The 20,248-nt window shown below is 48.1% G+C and overlaps 1 protein-coding gene across 1 annotated transcript in view; it reads left to right on the forward strand.

Moving 5' to 3' along the window:
* The first annotated feature begins 2,950 nt into the window (after positions 1-2,950).
* The window catches only part of Lrp5 (LDL receptor related protein 5), a 107,849-nt gene continuing 90,551 nt past the window's right edge, over positions 2,951-20,248 (forward strand). The window contains exon 1 of the mRNA XM_027408770.2: positions 2,951-3,160. Coding sequence (XP_027264571.1) covers positions 3,067-3,160 — 94 coding nt within the window. The 5' untranslated portion in view covers positions 2,951-3,066. The remainder of the gene's footprint in view (positions 3,161-20,248) is intronic.

A 20,248-nucleotide genomic window follows, 5' to 3' on the forward strand; every position in this document is an offset into this window, starting at 1 on the left:
TCTTTGTAGCTTAGCAAAGGGCTTTTTTTTTTTTTTTTTTTTTTTTTTTATTGTTATCCAATCCACACCTTTAGCAGGTCAATTTCCGCATCCCAATGTCTCTTATCTAAGCTCCCCAAAGAGACAATGCCAAATGCAAATTCTCAGTTAAGGGGCACCTGGTTTGCCAGGTTCTCTCCCAAGCAAGTTTTGCATAGGCTTTGCACCTTTAGGAAACTCTCAGACAAGATTTACATATTTCAAAGGGAAGGTACCAGAGACAAAAGGCAGATTAAAGCTAGGTGCTAAGACTCTGGAATCAAACCAGATGCGGAGATAGGCAGGAGCTCTCCCTACACTGGAGACTTGGGGTCTGTGGGCAAGACACAGTAGAAGGAAAAATGGCACAAGTGTGTGGGTGAACAGGCTTGGACTTAATGGGGCTTCAGTGCAGACCACCAGAGGCTAGTGCTAAGCAGACAGAGGACAGGCACAGGTGCCTGGCATGCTTGATGGGACGGAGGCTGTGAACTCTGGGTAAGAGGTGGGAGTCAGCTGTCCTGGCTGTGGAGAACAAGATGGAGGGATCTGCAATATGGATCTTGGGTTGTAGGCTAGATAGAGTCTGACCCAAGGTTATAGTAGCCCAGCCTGAGGCAAGGTGAAGGTACCATTTCTCATCCTGTTTGGTAGCCCTTGTTTATTGGCCCACCACCTCACATCTGGGCCTGCATTTACTTTTTCTTCAGTCCGTCCCAACTCTGTTCAGCACTCAGTGTGCCCCTTTAATGAAAAGAAAATCAGAATTTTTACTTCCATTGCTCATTTAGCAAACATTTTATTATTTATTGAACACCTACTATGTGCCAGGTCCTGGCCTATGCACAGGAAACTAAACAGGCAAATCTTGGCATTTCTGCTCTAATGGTAGGAAGATAAAGAAGTAAACACACACCCTGTTAAGTGGCAACTGGCACAAAGGAGAAACAGACTGTGTTGGCCAGGGTGGGCTACAGGGGTTGGGGGAGGCAGTAAGATTTTCAAGAACGAAGTGTAAAGAGAATCCAGGCAGTGAGGCCCTCCACCAAGCAGGAGTGTGCCTGCCGGGTTTCCCTGCAAGGGGCCAGCAGCTGGTGAGATAAAGTTGAGAGGTAAAGGAGGTGTGGACAGATCAGGTTGTGTGAGAGCCCAAGGCTTCTTCTCTGACTTGGATGGGAACCTCGGCAAGCTGTGAGGGTAAGAACGGTGAGATCTGGCTTATTAAATATGCTCACTGGCTGTAGTGAGAAGAGGCCAAGGAAAATCAAGGCTGAAAGTAAAAGGCCTTGGGGCAGGGGCGGGGGGATTGGTGAGAGTGGGGCTAGAGAATCGGTGTGTGTGTTCTTGGCTCTGAGTTGAAGGTGGGGGACTGGGGGTTGGGCTTGGGTGAGTAGAAACCAGCCAGGACACTGGCTGCTCCAGGCTCTGCAAAGGCTCTCCAAGGCCTCTATAGACCTCCTGACTCCTCTTCCTGTCTGAGGTTGGATGCAGCCACCCCAGGAGACCGCTCTTCCTGCACCACTGGCCTGCTTCCTCATTAAAATCTCTGCCTTGACACTTGGGATTCTGGCCCTGGCTTTTCTCTTCTTGACAGTCCCCTCCCCCTACTAGCTGCTCCTTGGTCTTTTGAGTTTTCCTATCAGAAGACAAATTTTGGGAGTCAGTCCTCTTCTTCCACTGTGGGATCCTAGAATTGAACCTAGTCAACAGGAGCCATCTTGCTGGCTGATCTTGAACTTCATTTTGATCATCCTGCCAGTGCTACCATGTTTGGTAGTGCTGGGGATAGTGATGAACCCAGTTCCTCTGTGCATGCTAGGCAACCAAGGACTCAATGAACCTTTTTTTTTTGGGTTTTTTCGAGACAGGGTTTCTCTGTGGCTTTTGGAGGCTGCCCTGGATCTAGCTCTTGTAGACCAGGCTGGTCTCGAACTCACAGAGATCCGCCTACCTCTGCCTCCCGAGTGCTGGGATTAAAGGCGTGCCCGACCAACGCCCGGCTCTCTATGAACCTTTTTAAAACCAGGTCTCACTATAGCCCAGGCTGGCCTCAAACGCATGGCATTCTTCCTCCCTCAATCTCCCAAAGCGGGGGTTACAGGCATGAGCGCCATCCCTCATGGCTCTACTTACTTCTTTGGGCTCTTATTCTTCTTTATCTCTTCCTAGCATAAACCACAGGAAGGCAGAGAGGCACCTTCCTGACCACTGGCTTCATGAGGTCGCCTCATGAATTGGGTACTCAGGGAGGTCCTTCCTCCCTCTCTAACTGCAAGGTGGAAACTGTCATTCTTACTTTATAACGACAAGAAGAGATTAGATTATACCTAGACTTGGTCAAGGCGTGAGGTTTTAGAAAGCCGTCCTGCCGAGATGGCTCAGCAGTTAGAAGCACTTACTGTTCCGTGCATCCACACGGTGGCTCACATTCACCTGTAACTCCAGATCTAGGGGATATACATCCTATTCTGGTCTCCTCATACTCCTTCCTACATGTGGTACACATATATGCAGGCAAACACTCATACACATAAAACAAAAATAAAGCTAAAAGTAAAAGCTCCCAGTTCCTCCAGCACCACACTCTTGCGCGACTGTTACCGGCGCGCTTCCCAAGTGAGGCCAGGTGTCTCTGGGCTGGGTGGCGGCAGTTGTGGTGAAACGCCCAGAGTTGGTTCAGGGGACCCGCGACTTCCAGCTCTGAGGCTTCCGGGCTGCGTGGGTCACTCCTCCCTTTGCCTGGGTTTCCCCACCGGTCAGTGTAAGGGCTCGGCAGGTGACCCACCTGCTCTAAGAGCCTCTCCCTCGCCGGCTGGAGAGACGCGCCTATAGGGTTCCTGGGCGCCCGCGGGAGGGCGCGGCTTGGCGGGGGGCGCGGGCGGCGCGGGGGGCGGAGACCGGCTCGGCTTCCGCTCCCTCCTCCCGCGTCGTCTTGGGCCGCGGCGCCCGAGGCGGGAGCAGCAGGCGCCGGGAGCCGCAAGGATCCACCGCCGCCGCGCGCGCCATGGAGCCCGAGTGAGCGCGCGGCGCTCCCGGCCGCCGGACGACATGGAAACGGCGCCGACCCGGGCCCCTCCGCCGCCGCTGCCGCCACTGCTGCTGCTGCTGCTGGCGCTGTGTTGCAGCCTGGCCCCCGCCGCGGGTAAGGTGGGCGCGGGGGACAATGGCCGGGGCCGCAGCAGCCACTTTGCAAGTTGCGGGCGAGTTGGAGCGCGCCGGGGGACCGCGCGCGGGCCCTTTGTCTCTCCCGCCGGGGCCCCTCCCCGGGGACCGAGCCCGCCAGGTGCGGCGCGGGCGGGTCCTCACCTGCCCTAGGCTCGGGGCGGGGGGCGCGCTCAGCAGTGCACCCACGGGCATCGCGATGGCCCGGGGCAGGCCTGGACTATCGCGAACTACTGGTAAAACTTTTCGCGAGCTTGCCTAAGGCGGCCGGCCTACCAAGCCCTGGGAAGTGCCTGAAGTTCCAAGCTAGGAAGTTCGGAGAGCCCCGCGCGGGGCGGCCTGGCCCTGGCTGCTGTCTCTTTGACCTGCGTGGCTGTCAGCCTTTCAAGCCGACACCTGCTAGGTGCCCCCGTGACCCCAGTGACCCATATAACCGCTGGGGGCCCCAAACGGTGGTGCCTGGCCACCGCTGACTAGTGTCCAGCCCAGGGATAGGTTGCGTGGGTGCCTTGGTGTGGGGAGGTATGATCCTGCCTCATTTGGACCCACCTTTGGGGAGGTGGCCGGCTGGGGAACTTTCTAACTTTTGGTGTGTCTTGAGGGGTGGAGTTGAGGTCAGGCGGACTCTCGAGAAACACAGGAGTTGGAAATGCTACACATGTTCTTTTAATTCGGAGATTGCCATGTGGTTTTAAAAGCAAGCCTCTTGCCACCTAAATCATTGTTTTCGGGTGTGTTGTGTTTTGTTTTTCTGGAGTGTGGCTGTCCAAGGGTCTGGCAGATAGTCTTGAACTCCTGAATGGTGTTGACGGCAGTTTGGGGTGGGGTTGGGGGACAACTTCAGGTCCCTTTGTCTGGACCTTTTTAAAGCGAACAGCTGTCCCCCTGTGTATTTCCAGGGTAGACACTTGAGGGAGGTGGCTGGGCCTGGCTCTCTGTGCTCACATTCCCTGGGTTGCAGTCCCTACACCCAGGTTTTTTTGGGGGGCTGGCTTCTTCTAGCTGTGGAGTTTTCAGCTTCAGCCTGAGGGCTCTGGGGGAGTCTCCCCCTAAACTTGTCTCCCTCGGGATCGTGTTTACATTTTCCGGCCATGTCTGGTGCTAGCAAAACAAGGCGAAGACAAAACCGTGACAGGCCGTGGGAAGTCCAGGCCAGCGCTGCTCTTTCCGGAAATGCCTGGGTCGTGGCTGCAGAAGGGGTATGGGGGTGGGGGGGCTGTTTGTTTTAAAGGTGGGGTTTGTAAGCCAACTTTCCTGCCTGAGGTGGGGTTGACATTTCTGGAATCCCCTGCCTGTCCTCTGGTATCCCAGATTTAACATCTTTATAGTTTGGTGGTGTATGAGGCAAAAATAGAGTCGATTATTTTAACATTGAGAAGCCAGGCCCCAGGAGTACCAGCTGATGGGGTAATCCAGGCCTAAAATGGAAGCAAAGGGAGGAATCTTCCTGAGGCTCTTATTTTGACTGTTCTTGGTGGCTGTGTGCGCGGCCCCCCCCCCCCATGTCTGTGTGAGATTCACGCTTTGGGAGTCTGGAGGAGAAGGCAGTAAGTGGGCAGCTAATTATTTTTCCTGATTGCTTCCTGTTGCAAATTGAAGCTGTGGGCCCACAGAAAAGCCTTTGTTCTAGTGGTCCCCGTGTGGAGAAGGGCTTTCCCCAGCCTGGAAACACTCGGCTCCCCTCCTGCCTGCCTGCCTGCCTAAAGCGCTTGTCCCAGGACCAGCCTAGCCTGTCTGGCCCCCTGGAGGAGGTTCCTGCAGATGTGGGTTGCCTGCCCCTGGGAGGGCCCAGGCAGCATATGTTGGGTTCTGTTGGGTTAACTAAATGCTGAGTAGAGTTCCCTCCAAATGAGGATCCTGTTTCTTGATCCCTCTGTGTAACAAATTACCCAGGCAACCTGTTTGATTCAACATTTGTCCTGAGCACCTCTGGGGAGAGCCACCTTGTGGTTCTCGGCATAGTTGGAACCCTTTATATTTTGGCTATAGAGTGTCATCACTGCTCAGGCATTTAGCAGAATTCACACAGCGGTGTGGGGGTGGGGAGCAGCCAGGCAAGGATGCTATCACCTGCTTTGGACTGGATGGTCAAACCAACCAGGTTTTTATGCCCAGTTGCTGTTTGTCTTTGGGGGACTTACATAGCCTCTCTGTGTTTGGTATAAGGATCTGGCGCCCTCTTCTTCCATGTGGTGGGGTCTTAGCTGCATGTAATACGCTAATACTCTCAGCACCATCCCTTGCCCAGGTCTGGGGTAGTGGAGGCAGAGCTTCAGGGACAGTTGTGTTACATGGCCTTTGATTTTTTTCTGACCTGTTAATTCTGGAGTCTGTTGCTACATAGTCTGAATTTTTTCCTTTTCTTTTTGTGTGTTCATGTGTGTGTGCATGCCTGTGCATGTAAAGGCCAGAGGTCAGCCTTCATAGTTTTCCTTAGGAGCCACCATGAGTGTACAGAGGCTGGAGATCAGCCTTGGGCATTGTTCCTCAGGAGCCATCCACCTTGTTCTTTGAGACAAGGTCTCTCACTGATTATAAGTATGTCGCCATGCCTGGCTCTTCACATGGGCTCTGGGTATGTCTCACGCTTGTCCAGCAAGCACTTTACCAGCTGAGCCATCTTCCCAGGCCTTGGTCCATCTTGTGTATCCAGTAGCTGATGAATTTAACACTGTGGTCGAGGATGAGAGTGGGGAAGTAAAGCAATGAGAGTGGACAGGGCCCTGAGGCCCAAAATCTGGTCCCAGCCTTGGCACTTGCCAGGGGGAGGTTGGCAGCTGACTCCGCCCTTACTTTTCTCCCCAGGAATATGGCCATGAAAATCCTTCCTGCCACAGCTTAGTAACTCCTTAGTGGGGGCAACTGTGACTCTCACTCCTGTACCTGTAGTAACTACTTAGTGGGAGCACCTGTGACTCTCACTCCTGTACCCGTTTTTTTCTGGTGACTGGTGCCAGGTTAAGCTTGCTGGGTAGAATGGGACAGGGTGGCAGACAGTTTTGGTGTCTGGGTGTCCATGGTATAAAGCTATGGAAGAAATGAGCCCTCACCCTGAGCACATGGACCAGAGGTTCCAGACCCCAGTCCTTGAGGGCCCGATAGTCTCTGCTGAGAGAGGTCAGTGTGTGCGTGTGCGTGTGCGTGTGCGTGTGCGTGTGTCCCAGAGGCAAGGAAGATTGAACGGCAGGAGTCAACCAGGGCTGTCTTAGGTGAACTGAACGGTATGTAACTGAGGTGGTTATTAATATTATTGGCTATTTTTTTTTTAATTTGAGAACAGAGTTCACTGTAGCTGTGGTTGGCCTGGAAGTGGATGTGTAGACCAAGTTAACCTTGAGCTCAGAGATCCTTCCGCCTCTGCCTTCTGAATGCTGAGATTAAAGGAATGCACATGCATGCTTCTAGAACTGAGTTTTAAAAATGATTTATTTTTATTTTGAATTGTGTGTCTTGAGCTCAAGGCCAGCCTCTTCTTAAAACAATACCCAGCCCCCCTCCAGAAATAATCAACCCAAGAAATAAAAAAGCTGGGATTGAAGGAGCTGGAGAAATGGCTTAGTGGTTAAGAATACTTACTGCTCTTACAAGGACCAGGGTTCAGTTCCCAGCACCCATGTGGCAGCTCACAAGGATCTGTAACTCCAGTTCCAGGGGACCTGATGCCCTCTGGGGGCACTGTATGTGTGTGGTGCACATATATAAACAAACTACTCGTATACAGAAAATAAAAATACTTAAAAAATATTGGAATTGATGCTTGCATCCTAGGAGTTACACCTCTTTAAATCATGCATGACCCTGCCATTGGCCATACTCATGTGGATTGCAATAGTCAATTAATAAAACATTTTCATTGTTCTGAAGCAAATTCCATTTTTATTGAGCAGTGGCTTCCCATCTTCCTACTGCAGTTTTTGTTCTGTATGTGGGATCTGCCTGTTTTAGTCAATTGTTGGGGGCTAATAGTGTCTTTCTGTGTTGCCCAGGCTGGCCTTGAATTCTTGGGCTCAAGCAGTCCCCCTGCCTCAGCCTCCTGAGTAGCTAGAATTAGCCGTCTTGTATCTGGCTGCATTTTATATGTGTTCTGTTTGTAGCATGTAGCACTTCTTTGTAGCATGTGGCAGTGCATCGGCCCTTTTTATGGCTGAGTGCTATTCTACTATGTGGATAGACCAAAGTTTATCTATTTACTTACTGGATGAGTTGGTCCTGGTTGCCTGTGGCTTTTAGCAAATAAGCTGGGGGGACTCTGTTAGGAGGTTCAGAAGCTACACAGCCTGTGCTGGCCTCCAGCCAGTCTGTATTTCCTTTTACACCCATCTGCATGGAGCCTGGGTCCTGAGAGTGTGGACCGAGTATTCTGTTTGGCTTCACAGACCTGGAGGGAGCTGGACACTGTGGTCAGGAGGCACCGAGGTGGATCACTTAATAGCCTCTGGAAACAGGAGGCTGTGGGGGCAGGCGTGGTGGGAGCTGAGGGCTGCGCCCAGCTTCTGGGCTTCGTGACTCTGCTCACATTTGCTTGGAAAGCCTCATGTGGGCTCTGAGCCAGCCGCCTGGGGCAGAGCAGTCCAAGTGTGACGGGTGGAGGCAGCTGTGGGGCCCACAGGGAGGTGGCCCCAGGCCTAGCTGGCCTGTCTACCCTGCTTTCCTTCCCTCCAGCCTCTGGAGAGTGGCTTGCTGGCTCTAAGCCTCAGTTTCCACATCTACAAAATTGAGCTGATCAGTCAGCCTTGCCAGCACCTGTGGGATCTGTAAAGCTTGAGGACACAGTGTTCCTTCCCTCACACCACAGTGAGGGAGACACTTGGAGACCATCTTGGGTACCCAGGTTCCCTTTAAAAGGAGCTGAGTGCAGGCTGCATCACTGGATTTCTTGTGGGGCAGGGAGGTGGGTTAAGATGTTAGAAATCAGTGCCTCTGGGGGTGGCCCTAAGCCAAATGCCCCACCACGCTGAGAGGGGGCTGCTTTCTGTGCCATGAGCAAGTGTCCTGGTATCCCTAAGCAATTATAGAGATATGTGTGGCCAGGATATGAACTTTTGCCAACATGGTGAGTGTACCTGTGCTCTGAGACCCAAGGGCTTCTAGTTTATCCCCTTTGCTGCCACCCTGTGGGAGTGGTTGGTGCCTCACTGACCTCCAGTGAGTCCTGCTTGACCTGCTGGGCCATGGTTTACTGTGATAACCTTGAGTTCCAGTGGAACCTAATGTGTTTTGAGGGGCTCTCAGCATGGCATGGGTGTCCGTGCTGGTGTCTATGGCTTCTAAGGCTCCCACCACAGCTTTTTGCCTCTGTGTGGAGCTCTGGAGTGTCCTCTTTGTGTGCCTCAGTTTCCTTAATGGTGAAACAAAATCAGCTGACTTATTCTTTGAGGTCTTCCAAGCTGGACGGGGTCTTTTCTTGTCTGCCTGCCAGGCACTGTTGCTTTCAGTTTGTTCCTGTCACCTTGTGGGTGTAGTTGGCACCACACTGGCCTCGAAAAGGTTCATGAAGCTTCACCAAGGGGCCACTTGGGGTTCTACTCAAGCCTTCTAGGATCCCTTTCAGGTCTGTCCTGTTACCTCACCAGCCTATGAGCCCAGCCGGATCTCTGCAGTTCAGCCCCTGGGACTCATAGTCTCTGGTAGAGCCTGTCTGTGTGGTTAGTTTCACTTGTCAATGTGACACAATCTCAGATTGCCTGAGAAGAAAGTCGCAGTGAGACTGTCTAGGCCAGGTTGGTTTGTGAGCAAGTCTGTGGGTGGTTGACATGATTTCCTTGATTGAGGGTCTGGGCCCTGGGCTGTGTAAGAGTGGAAAAAGTTGAACAATGAGCATGTGTGAATTCATTTCTCTCTGCTCTTGACAGGAGATGTGACCAGCTGCTTCAAGTTCCTGCCTAGACTTCCCTGTAGTGATAGGCCCTAACCTGGAACTATTAACCAAATAAACCTATACTCCCTTTAAGTTGTATTTATTTGTCTGAGTGTTTTATCACATCAACAGAAGAACTCTGTCCTTCATTATAGAACAGTGTTTGTTTGCATGTATGCCTGTGCTACAGCTCCCAGAAGTTACCCACTGTGGGGAGAGTCAGTAAGGGGCCAGGCAGAGGCCTGCATCTGAGCCTTATGTCCTCCCAGGGACTCCCTCTGTACATGGTTGAGCCACACTGGACTGTGCTAGAAGGCTTAGGCAGCACCAACATCTGTGTCTTAGGCCTTTTGCTGTCAGAGAATATCTTTTTAAAGATGCCCAGCTAGACTGAGAGGCTGTGTGGCTGTACTGGCTGGTGTGAACCCTGCGCTTTGACTGCAACAGGTCAAATCACCTCCTCTTGGTGACAGTCTGATGGCAATAGAGCCCGCCAGGTGAGCCTGCATGAGCATCAGGGTGTGCTCCAAGTTGGTGGCTGAATGTTTGCAAGTTGGCCTTTTCTTTGGCCATCACTTACAAAGCCATGGTCTTTTAGGAGTGGCGCTGGGGCCTAGGTGATGCTTCATCTGTGGGCATCTGGGAATGTAGAGGACACCTGGGGTCCATCATATGTGTGCCTTGAGCTGTCCTTATGTTTCTCTTGCACATGCCTGGTAGAGCCCTTCTTATAGGATACTCCTGAGGAATAGGTGGCCTTTCCCATAGGTGTCCAAACAGTGGGGTCACTGCTAGAGGTTTCAGGCTGTCTAGAAAAATGGTCCCTGGGATCCATGTGTACTAGGTGTGTGTGTGTGTGTGTGTGTGTGTGTGTATTGTGTTTGGAACCCAGGTCCTGTGCTCAGCACATTCTATTGTTGAGTGTATCTAACTCCTGCGTTTTTTTTTTTTTTTTTTTTTTTTGAAAACACTTTTTTAAAAGAAAGATTTATTTACTTTATTGTATGTGTGTGAGTATTTGCTTTCATGAATGGTTGTATATGCAGTGTTCACAGAGACTATATCCCCTGAAACTTGAGTTACTGAAGCCTGAGAACTCCCAGGTTTAGCCTGGGAGCTAAGCCTGTCATCTTGTCATCTGCAAGAGCAGCCAGTGCCCTTAATGTTCTTAATTGATAAGCCATCTCTCCAGCCATATGAATAGCCCGCTCCCCCTTTTTTTTTCCAAGGCAAGGTTTCTCTGTGTCTCTGTGTAGCTCTGGTTGTCCTGGAGCTTGCTCTGTAGGCCAGGCTGGCCTTGAGTTTACAGAGATCTTCCTGCCTGTCCCTCCTGAGTGCTGTGGAACAGCTTTTTTTATTGCAGTAAACGGTATCGAATAAAACTTGCCTGTTTGACTGTTTCTTTTACTTTAAAGAGTTAATTTATTTACTTATATGTTTACAGGTGTTTGGCCTGCATCTATGTCTGTGTACCACATGTGTGCTGTATTCCCACAGAGGCCAGAACAGGGCTTCAGATCCTCTGGAAAAGTTATAGACAGTTTGAATTTCCACGTGGGTGCTGGGAACCAAACCCAGGTCCTCTGGAAGAGCAGCCAGGGCTCTAAGCTGTGGAGCTATCTCTCCAGTCCCCGTTACTTTTAGTTTTACTCCCCCTCCCTCCCAGACAGGGTTCCTCTGTGGAAATCTACCTGCCTCTGCTTCCTTCAAATCTACCGGCGTGTTCCACTACAACGGCTACTCTATTTCCTCCTGTTACTTTTTTCTCTCACAAGCCCACATATATTTTTAAATGTAGTGTAAACCTTTAGAGGTTTTTCTTTATCTGGATCTGTCTTTATTATCTTGGGAGTGCCGAGTCTAAACCCCAGAAGTCCCGGGACGGCGCGAGCATATGGAAGCTGCTCCGATGCTTCTCAGCAGCCCGACAGGGCAGGCTGTGGCAGCAGGTTTCCCTCTTTCTCTGGGAACCTTGGGGCATGGGTTCATCCCGCTCACTGACACCATTCTGTTACGATAAATGTTTCTGCCAAAAGCCGCCCGAGCCCTACCACCATGTGGGCTGTTCTGCCCGCCGTGTGGATGGACAAAATAATACAGACATATTAGGTACAAAGCTGCTTGGCCAATGACTAGGATTCTCATCTGTTAGCTCAGTCTTTTTTTTTTTTTTTTGGTTTTTTCGAGACAGGGTTTCTCTGTGTAGCTGACACTCGCTCTGGAGACCAGGCCGGTCTCGAACTCACAGAGATCCACCTGCTTCTGCCTCCCTAGTGCTGGGATTAAAGGCGTGCGCCACCAACACCCGGCTGTTAGCTCAGTCTTAATTATCATAAATCTATATATTTTATAAGACTTATCTTATCGGACGCCTTATTGGCATCCCTTCTTGCTGGTGGATCACATCTTGCCGCTAGAGGAGGCAAAGGGGAAAGACTACTTTTAGTTTTCATTACGCTATTTATTGTAAATGGAGGGGGTAGGGTGGCACATGTACACGCTGTGGCATACATGGAGAACAGAGAACAACTCGTGGGAATCAGTGTTCTCATTCCATATGGGTCCCGAGGAATCCAGCTCAGGTTGTCAGGGGCAGTAGCAAGTACCTTCACCCCACCCCTACCATCATTCTGGCCCTTGACTGTTTTTAAGTGTGCAGAGGTCTGGGACATCATTATATTGTCAAAGTTGTGGATTACCATCTGCTTCCACACATTTTCATCACCCAAACAGAAACATTTTACCTATAATGTGGTCACTTCCTATCCCCACTCAGCCCCCAGGAAGTAGGTAGCCTCTTCCTGCTCTATGTTTGATAAGCCTGACTCTTTCAGGGAGCTCACATTTGTGGAGTTATGTTTGTCTGGCTTATTTACATGATGTTTAGGACAAACATCATAATCCCTTTGAGATTTGTGTGCATCAGAATTGTCTTCTTTTTACAGCTCAATACCAGTCCCTGGAACACATACACCCTATTTTGTATGCCCTGGAACTGGGGTTGTTTTTATGTTTGGCTGTAGTGAAACATTGGTGTGTAGGGAGGATCTGTTGACCCTTTGCTTCCTTTGGTTATATATCCAGAAGTGGATCTGGATTTGGATCAAATGTCCTTTGTATGTTTGATTTTTACCAGTACTTTCTCCTTTCTTACCCTCCTGAGTTGTTGGAAACAAGCAAGTGTTACCATGCCTGTCTTTTTTTTTTGACAGGGTCTCACTATTTAGCACTTGGTGTCCAGGTAGTCGTCAGTACGCAGAACAGGCTAGTTTCAAACTCATAAAGATCTGTCTCTCTGCCCTCCTGAGTGCACCACCACTACCGGGCTGATGCTTTTCTTTATAGCCTATTTTATTTCTCCCCGTGGACGCTTTTTGACCCATATTTTAGCTTATTGTACTTTTTTTTAGCATGTGTTCATCTTTTTGTGCCTTTGTGTTAGCTCTTTGTTCTTTTTAAAAGCCAAGTTGTAGTGTTTGTGGCAAGCTTGTTCTTTGGTGTGGGTATTAATTGTTCCATGCTTTCCTTCAGGTCTGTGGCTAGTCTTTAATACATATTTTTGGCAACATGTAAAGACATTAAAGAGTCTCTACCAGGTTTGGTGGTTTATGACTATAATCTCAGCAGTCAGGAGGTTGAGGCAGGAGGATTGATTGACATTAGTTTGAGGCTAGCCTGGGCTACAGAGTGATATACTGTCCCAAACAAAACAAAACAATTGAGTGTGGTAGCATATACTTGTAACCCCAGCACCCAGGAGTCTGAGGCAGGAGGATTGCTGTGAGTTTGAGATCAACCTGGGCAATATGGTGAGACACTGTCTCAAAAAAACTCAAAACAAAACCCAAAATGTTTTATGTAATTGAAACTGTCAGTCTTATTTCTTACGGCTGCATGTCTTTTTATTCTATCTCTAGATTATAAATACATTATTTATTTTTTTCCAGGTCAATTCCTGTTTTAGTGCCTTGTATTCTACAGTCAGTTTTGTTTGTTGTTGTTTTGTTTTGAGACAGGGTTTCTTGTAGGTTTGACGCCTGTCCTGGAACTGGCTTTGTAGACCAGGCTGGCCTTGAATTTACAGAGATCCGCCTGTCTCTGCCTCCCGAGTGCTGGGATTAAAGGCATGCGCCACCAACGCCTGGCTTTGCCTGCACCATGTATATGCAGTGCCCATGGAGGTCAGAAGAGGTCAGAAGAGGATGTCAGATTCCCTGGGATTGGAGCTATAGAAGGTTATGAGCCTCTATGTGGGTGCTGGGAATTGAACTCTGGTCCTTTTGACAAGCAACCAGTGTTCTTAAATTGTGATCTATCTCTCCAGTCCAAAAGATTTTTACTTTTAATTATGTGTACTTGTTTGTGTGTATGTACTTATGTTCACCTTAGTGTCGACAGAAACCAGAAAGTGGTGTCATATTCCCTAGGGCTGGAGTTACAGGTGGTTGTGAGCCACTTGACATGGGTCCTAGGAACTGAACTTCGCTCTTCTGCAAGAGCAGTGAGTGCCCTTAGCCACTGAACTGGCTCTCTAGCCCATTACTATTATTTTTTAAGAATGGGAGCCGCCCCAACACTGATGTAATGACCAGCCTGTCTGTGTAGCAAGCTTTCTTGTTGGACTATCTTTGGACCAACAGTCCGCAAACAATGACCCGAAGACTTATTATTAATTATGAAAGCTCGGCCTTAGCTTAGGCTTTTCTCAACTAGCTCTTATAACTTAAACTAACCCATTTATTTTCATCTTCGTGTCTGGCTGCTCCACCTTTCTTCTCCCCAGATTTCTCTCTAACCTGTATTTCTTTATTATCCTAAATAGCTTTTAAAGACTAAAACTTTGCATTTTTAAATGAGCTGCATAGGTACAATATCTAAAACAAGAGTAGAAACATATATACAGTATAACACAAATAACTTTAAATTTGTGTCAGTATACACAAATCCATACCAATGTAAAATATTTGAAATTAATTGTTTTTTAGTTTAAAAGTAGACTTAATAATTTATTCTATTATTTCTATATCCCCCTCTTTTAGAAAAAGATCCCTGAGTCTAAGTCTAACCTTTGTTGAGTTTCCTTCCTGACCATGCCAGTAGCAATCTGTAACCAGCCGCCCTAGACAATGACAAACATTCATAACCCACCGAATGACCAAAAACCACCCACCCTGTCTCTTGGGAATGTGGACATCATGTTCTCTAGATTGCTTCCTGTTGTCTGGGGGGGACAGCATCTTTAGGGGACCCTGACAAAATTAGGATAATGATCAAGTCCTGGGAGAGCTAGTTGTGTTATTTTTTTGTTTAGTCTCTGTGATGGGAAAGTGTAGAGCTTACCAGAAGTCCTGGCTGGAGTAGTAGTCTGTGATGCTGGACCATTTCAGCTCGCAGCTTTGAAGTTGTTCTGGATGCAGAATTTTGAGGAAACTGTAACAGAGGCATTCTGTGAGGCTGGATCACTGGGGATACTTGTCTTTGTTCTTTTTTTCTGAAAACACACAAACTTTCAAAGGCAACATATATCTGTATTAATACAAGTATGGAATATGTGGTGTGCACAAATCAGCTAAAGAAGATTGTTTTATGTTTGTGCTGGTAAAAGACATCTGTCAACTTTATAAGTCTGTTTGGACTGTATTACTAAGCTGTAATATATAATAAGTCATGAGGACTCTGTAGCCAAGATTTATGTCTCAGAGCTGTTCCCATTTAGAGAGATCAGCATATTTATTACCTGTCTTGTAGGTTTTCCTTCTTTTTTTTTTTTTTTTTTTCTTGTCTGTGGCCAAGATCCTCAGGCTACAGGTCAAATCTGATCGCCACTAACTTTGAAGGAATCCACAGCTTTTTGATTGCTGTGGAAACAAAAGTGCAACATCTCCCCAACACAACACATTTTCTGATTTTCATTCTGAAGTTGACATTCTTAAATTACATAGGTTGGTTTAACTTAGAAGTTTCCATAATCCAATGCCTCTCAGTGGTTGTTATTTTTTTGTTCATTACCATTTAAAATTTTAAAAGTCAACAAGTGCCATACAGGATCCAGGCACCCTGTGTATTTCCCATCTTAACATGGCTTTTTCTTTTTAATTTAACTTTATTTTATGTGCATTGGTTTGAAGGTGTCAGATTCCTTGGAACTGGAGTTACAGTTTTGAGCTGCTGTGTGGGTGCTGGGAATTGAACCCCAGGTCCTCTGGAAGAGCAGTCAGTGCTCTTAACCACTGAGCCGTCTCTCCAGCCTTCTTTTTCTTTTTATATTACTTTACACTCTTTTTAAAGTCTTTATTGCTGGGCGGTGTTGGTACACACCTTTAATCCCAGCACTCGGGTGGCAGAGGCAGGCTGATCTTGTGAGTTTGAGACCAGCCTGGTCTACAGAGCTAGTTCCAGGACAGCCTCCAAAGCCGAAGAGAAATGCTGTCTCGAAAACCTCCCTTCCCCCCGCCCCAAAAGACTATTATTTTCAATTTATTTATTTATTTTTCAGTTACTGTCTATACCCATTTTCTTCAGCATCTGAGCACATTTTAAAGCATACTCTACCTATTTAGAGGTTTTCTTCATCTGGATCTGTCTTTACTGTCTGCCTGCAGCATTCTCTGACCATGGGAGACAGCTAGGATGCTGAAGGGCTCCACTAAGCACACTGGCAGCTGGCTCTGCCCCCCTTGGTTCCATGAGAACCTAGCCTCAGGAGTTTATACTCAGTGTTGGCTGCTCAAGTCTGAACTGCACAGCAGGGCCTCTCTACGCTAAGTCTACCTAAGAGACTGTCTGAGTCTACCCAAGAGACTATGGTCACCAAGGAGCCGATTGATTGGAACTTTTTTTTTGTTTTAGCTTTTTCAGGCCTTATATGGATATATGTGACCCCATGTTGGGTGCTGCGTATAGCAAACTTTCTTGTTGGACTACCTTTGGACTACCAGCCTGCAAATAATGACCCAGAGACTTACTATTAATTACGAAAGCTCGGCCACAGCTTAGGTATTTCTCAACTAAGTCTTATAACTTAAACTAACCCATATGTTTTAATCCGCGTTCTGCCCGTAGTGTTACCTCTCTTCCATCTTGCACCTCCTGTTTCCTCTCTGTTACTATCTGGTGACTCTGCCTTTCTTCTCCCCAGAGTTCTCTCTCTGCCTGCCTAGCTGTTGGCTGTTCAGCTTTTTATTACACCACTCACAGCAATACATCTTCACACAGTGAACAAATATCCCACAACACATCTCTGTTCAACAAGATTGCCACTCTTCCCTGTGTGGTATCCTGTCCTCAGATGCCTGGCTTCTGATCCTGGACCCTCCCACCAGGTGTCCTGTCATGCCTCTCTGACTTGATCTTTGTACTATCAGAGGTGTTTTGAGATAACTGTGCAAACCCCTCCCCTCTGTTCTGTTTGGGAAGCTTGTTGACTGTCTTTGGGCTTTTACTCTTGCAGAGTCAGCCTCTTGACCTCTTCCTTTGATCTCTTGGTCTGGGAACAGTGAAAGGTGACATCCAGCAGGTGTTGGGCTGGATGTGATGTGTTTTCTAGCCCTGGCTGTGGAACTCAATTCATCTGCCACCTGTGATAGGGCCCATCTCATCATCTGGAGTTTTCATTACACACTGTGTATTGCTTTCAATGGGCTGATAGCAGGACTATCTGGGGACACCCCCGCCACCATGCTCACTTGGGGAGCCCACTCCAGGGCAGACTACTTTCAGCTTCAATCCAGAGGCGTAGATAATTAATTACCAAGCAGATTGCTCTCCTCCCCAAATCATTACAGAACAAAAGGTGAGTGCCTCCCTGGGCTGTCCTTTCTGCTAGCTCTGATGGGAAGGCTGCTCCTGCCTGGCAGAACTCTCAGGAAATTGCTCAATGGGGCCATTAATAGCTGCCCAGTGTGGCCTAGCCAGAACTCAGCCTGGGTGCCCTCCAGCCTTTATCCCCTGTCAGCTCATATCCTTGCATCCACAGGGGGCAGGCGGGGTCTAGCCCTGGAGCAGAACATAATGTATACCAGGTGGCTTTGGGCAAGATGTGTTCTCCATTTGCTTCTGGAGGCCAGGCCACTTCTCTATGCCGTTCCCCAATCCAACTTAGTTCTTAATGAGACTGGGTAGTGTGAGTCGGGTGCAGCCACACTGTCCTAGCTCTCTCTATGCTCAAGTTGGAAGCTCAGGGTGGATGTCATTTATGTCCCTTTCCCTTACTTAGTCCATCAGGGCTGTGAGGCTTCACCCCTTGCCCCCACAGTGCTCCTTTGGTGAAAGGCCAAAATGGGTGACATCAACTTTGGTTGATATTGGTCATCATGTTTTCTAGAACCTTCTTTTTGATTTTTAATTTATTTTATGTGTATTGGTATGAGGGCATTAGATCTCCCAGGACTGGATTTACAGACAGTTGTGAGCTGCCATGTGGGTGCTAGGAATTGAATACTGGGTCCTCTGAGAGACCAGTCAGTGCTCTTTACCGCTGAGCCATTTCTCCAGCCCCCTCCTCCATTTTCTTTAAACTAGATTTCCATTGTGTGCTTAGCTTTCTCAGTAAATCTCTCTAGTTCTACAGTATCTAAAGGGGGAACATTTGACCTGGCAGGCCTTTCCTAGAGTCCAGAACATTCTGTGGGCCCCTGTTACCTATCAGTTTGTGGGATACCTGCCCTGCCCTGCCTCATGGCTTTTGGGTCACATGTGGAAATCCACTTCTTTGCAGTAATTGCTGTTTCCAGAACATGGACTTGAGGCTTGCCATGGGCAGAGCTGTTTTCACTGATCACCCTATGCCCCTCAAACACACTAAATCATGAAACCTTAGTTTGTGTGATCCTGGCTGACTTTGTGTAACCTGGACTATATGATGTCATGATGGTGTTTGGCACCTGCAAGCTTCACAGGATACTTTTTCTTTTCTTTTCTTTTTTTTTTTTTTGCGACAGTGTCTCAGACTCAGACTTGTGTGTAGCTCAGGCTGGTCTTGAACTTATATCCTACCTCTGCTTCCTGAATCCTGGAATTACAGGTGTGTGCTACCAAGCCCAGCTCATTTTTTACCATGCTCAAAAAACTTTCTGTGACCCCTTTAATCTCAGAAAAATGAAATAATAGAGTAAGTTTTTTTAGTTTTCTTTATGTGTTTGTGTGAATGTATGCTGTGCGTATAGATGCTTGCAGAGGCCAGAAGAGGGAGTTGATTCCCTGGAGCTGGAGTTAGAAGTGTTGTGAGTGCAATGTGGTTGCTGGGAACTGAATCTAGGCCATCTGCAAGAGCAGCCAGAACTCTTGACCGCCCCAACCCCTTTCCTGTGGTGTTTAGGGTGTTGGAACTTTAATGAGAAGCATATTGCCCATGCTGCCCTTTCCAGCCTGGTGTCCTGATGGTCAGCCCAGAAGGCTCTGGGGTGGCATTAAGGTGCCATGGTACAACTGAACATGTAGGCACACACATGTAATTCCAGCACTCGGGATAGAGGCAGTATGATCAGAAATTCAAGTCATCCTCAACTACATAGTACATTTGAGGCTAGCCTGTGCTCGACTGACTTGTGTGGTCTCTGCCATGGCCCCAGGACTGTGCTTATCTGTGCAGCTATATGGCGCAGTGCTGGTTGGTCTTGTGGGAGATGTCTGTCTCCTATCTGCAGACCCTCAGATACCCACAAAACCCAGGGGGTCACTGTGAGGAAGTGACACATGGGGCCTGTTCTAGTTAAGAGTCTGTTGCTTCCATGAAACACCATGACTAAAATCAGGTTAGGGAGGAAAGGGTTTATTTAGTTTGTCCTTCCACATTGTAGTCAATCATAGAAGGAAGTCAGGGCAGGAACTCAAACGGGGCAGGAACCTGGAGGTAGGAGCTGATGCAAGGCCATGGAGGGGAGATGCTTACTGGCCTGCTCCCACTAGGCCAGGGGTGACCAGGGGTGGCCCCATGCATGATGAGCTGGGTCCTCCCCCATAAATCACTTAGTAAGAAAATGCCCTACAGCCAGGGTTTTTTTTTTTTTTTTTTTTTTTTTTTGTTTTGTTTTGTTTTGTTTTGTTTTGGAGACAAGGTTTCTCTGTGGCTTTGGAGGCTGTCCTGGAACTAGCTCTTGTAGACCAGGCTGGCCTCAAACTCACAGAGATCCACCTGCCTCGGCTCCTTTTGTCCGTCCCCCCCACCCCTCAGCTTGTGTCAAATTGACATAAAACTATCCTGGTCAGGGCCTTATTCCTCTGTTGCTGTGTGGTCTCCATGTTTGCTGTATTCACAGTTTTGTCCCATAGATGGGAGTGCTGAGGTTGAGGAGAACCTGGACCCTGGCTAGTGTTATGAGGGGGAGCTGCATAAGCTGGAGTCCTGATCCAAGCTCTCAGGGTTGCTTACCTTCGCTGGCTGGCCATGCTCTGTTGGCTGGCCCTGTTCTGTCTGACAGGTGGGCCCTGTAAGAACAGGTGGGGACATGAAGAAACAGGAGAATAATCACACTTGAGAATTAATAGCACAACTGAAAGCTTTAGAACACAAGCCAATACAACTTGGAGGAGCAGACACCAGGAAATAATCAAATTGAGGGCTGAAATCAATAAAATGGAAACTAGGAGAACAATACAAAGAATCAATATAACGAAGAGTTGGTTCTTTGAGAAAATCAACAAGATAGACAAACCTTTATCCAAACTTACCAAACAGCAGAGAGTGAACATGCAAATTAATAAAATCAGGAATGAAAAGGGGGACATAACAACAGACACAGAGGAAATCCATAGAATTATCAGGTCATACTTTGAAAACCTGTATTTCTCAAAATTTGAAACTCTAAAGGAAATGGACAAGTTTTTGGACAGATTTCACTTACCAAAATTAAATCAAGAACAGATAAGCAACGTAAATAGACCTATAACCCCTAGTCAAATTGAAGCAGTCATCACAAGTCTCCCAACCAAAAAAAAAGCCCAGGGCTAGATGGTTTCAGTGCAGAATTCTACCAGAAATTCAAGGAACAGCTAATACCAATTCTCCTCAAAGTATTCCACACAATAGAAACAGAAGGGTCATTGCCAAACTCTTTTTATGAGGCTTCAATAACCTTGATACCCAAGCCACACAAAGACACAACTAAAAGAAAGAGAACTACAAGCCGGGTGTTGGTGGTAGCCTGGTCTCCAGAGCGAGTGCCAGGATAGGCTCCAAAGCTACACAGAGAAACCCTGTCTCGAAAAAAAAAA

Source organism: Cricetulus griseus, chromosome 3 (assembly GCF_003668045.3).
Source record: "Cricetulus griseus strain 17A/GY chromosome 3, alternate assembly CriGri-PICRH-1.0, whole genome shotgun sequence".
Taxonomy (NCBI): Eukaryota; Metazoa; Chordata; class Mammalia; order Rodentia; family Cricetidae; genus Cricetulus; species Cricetulus griseus.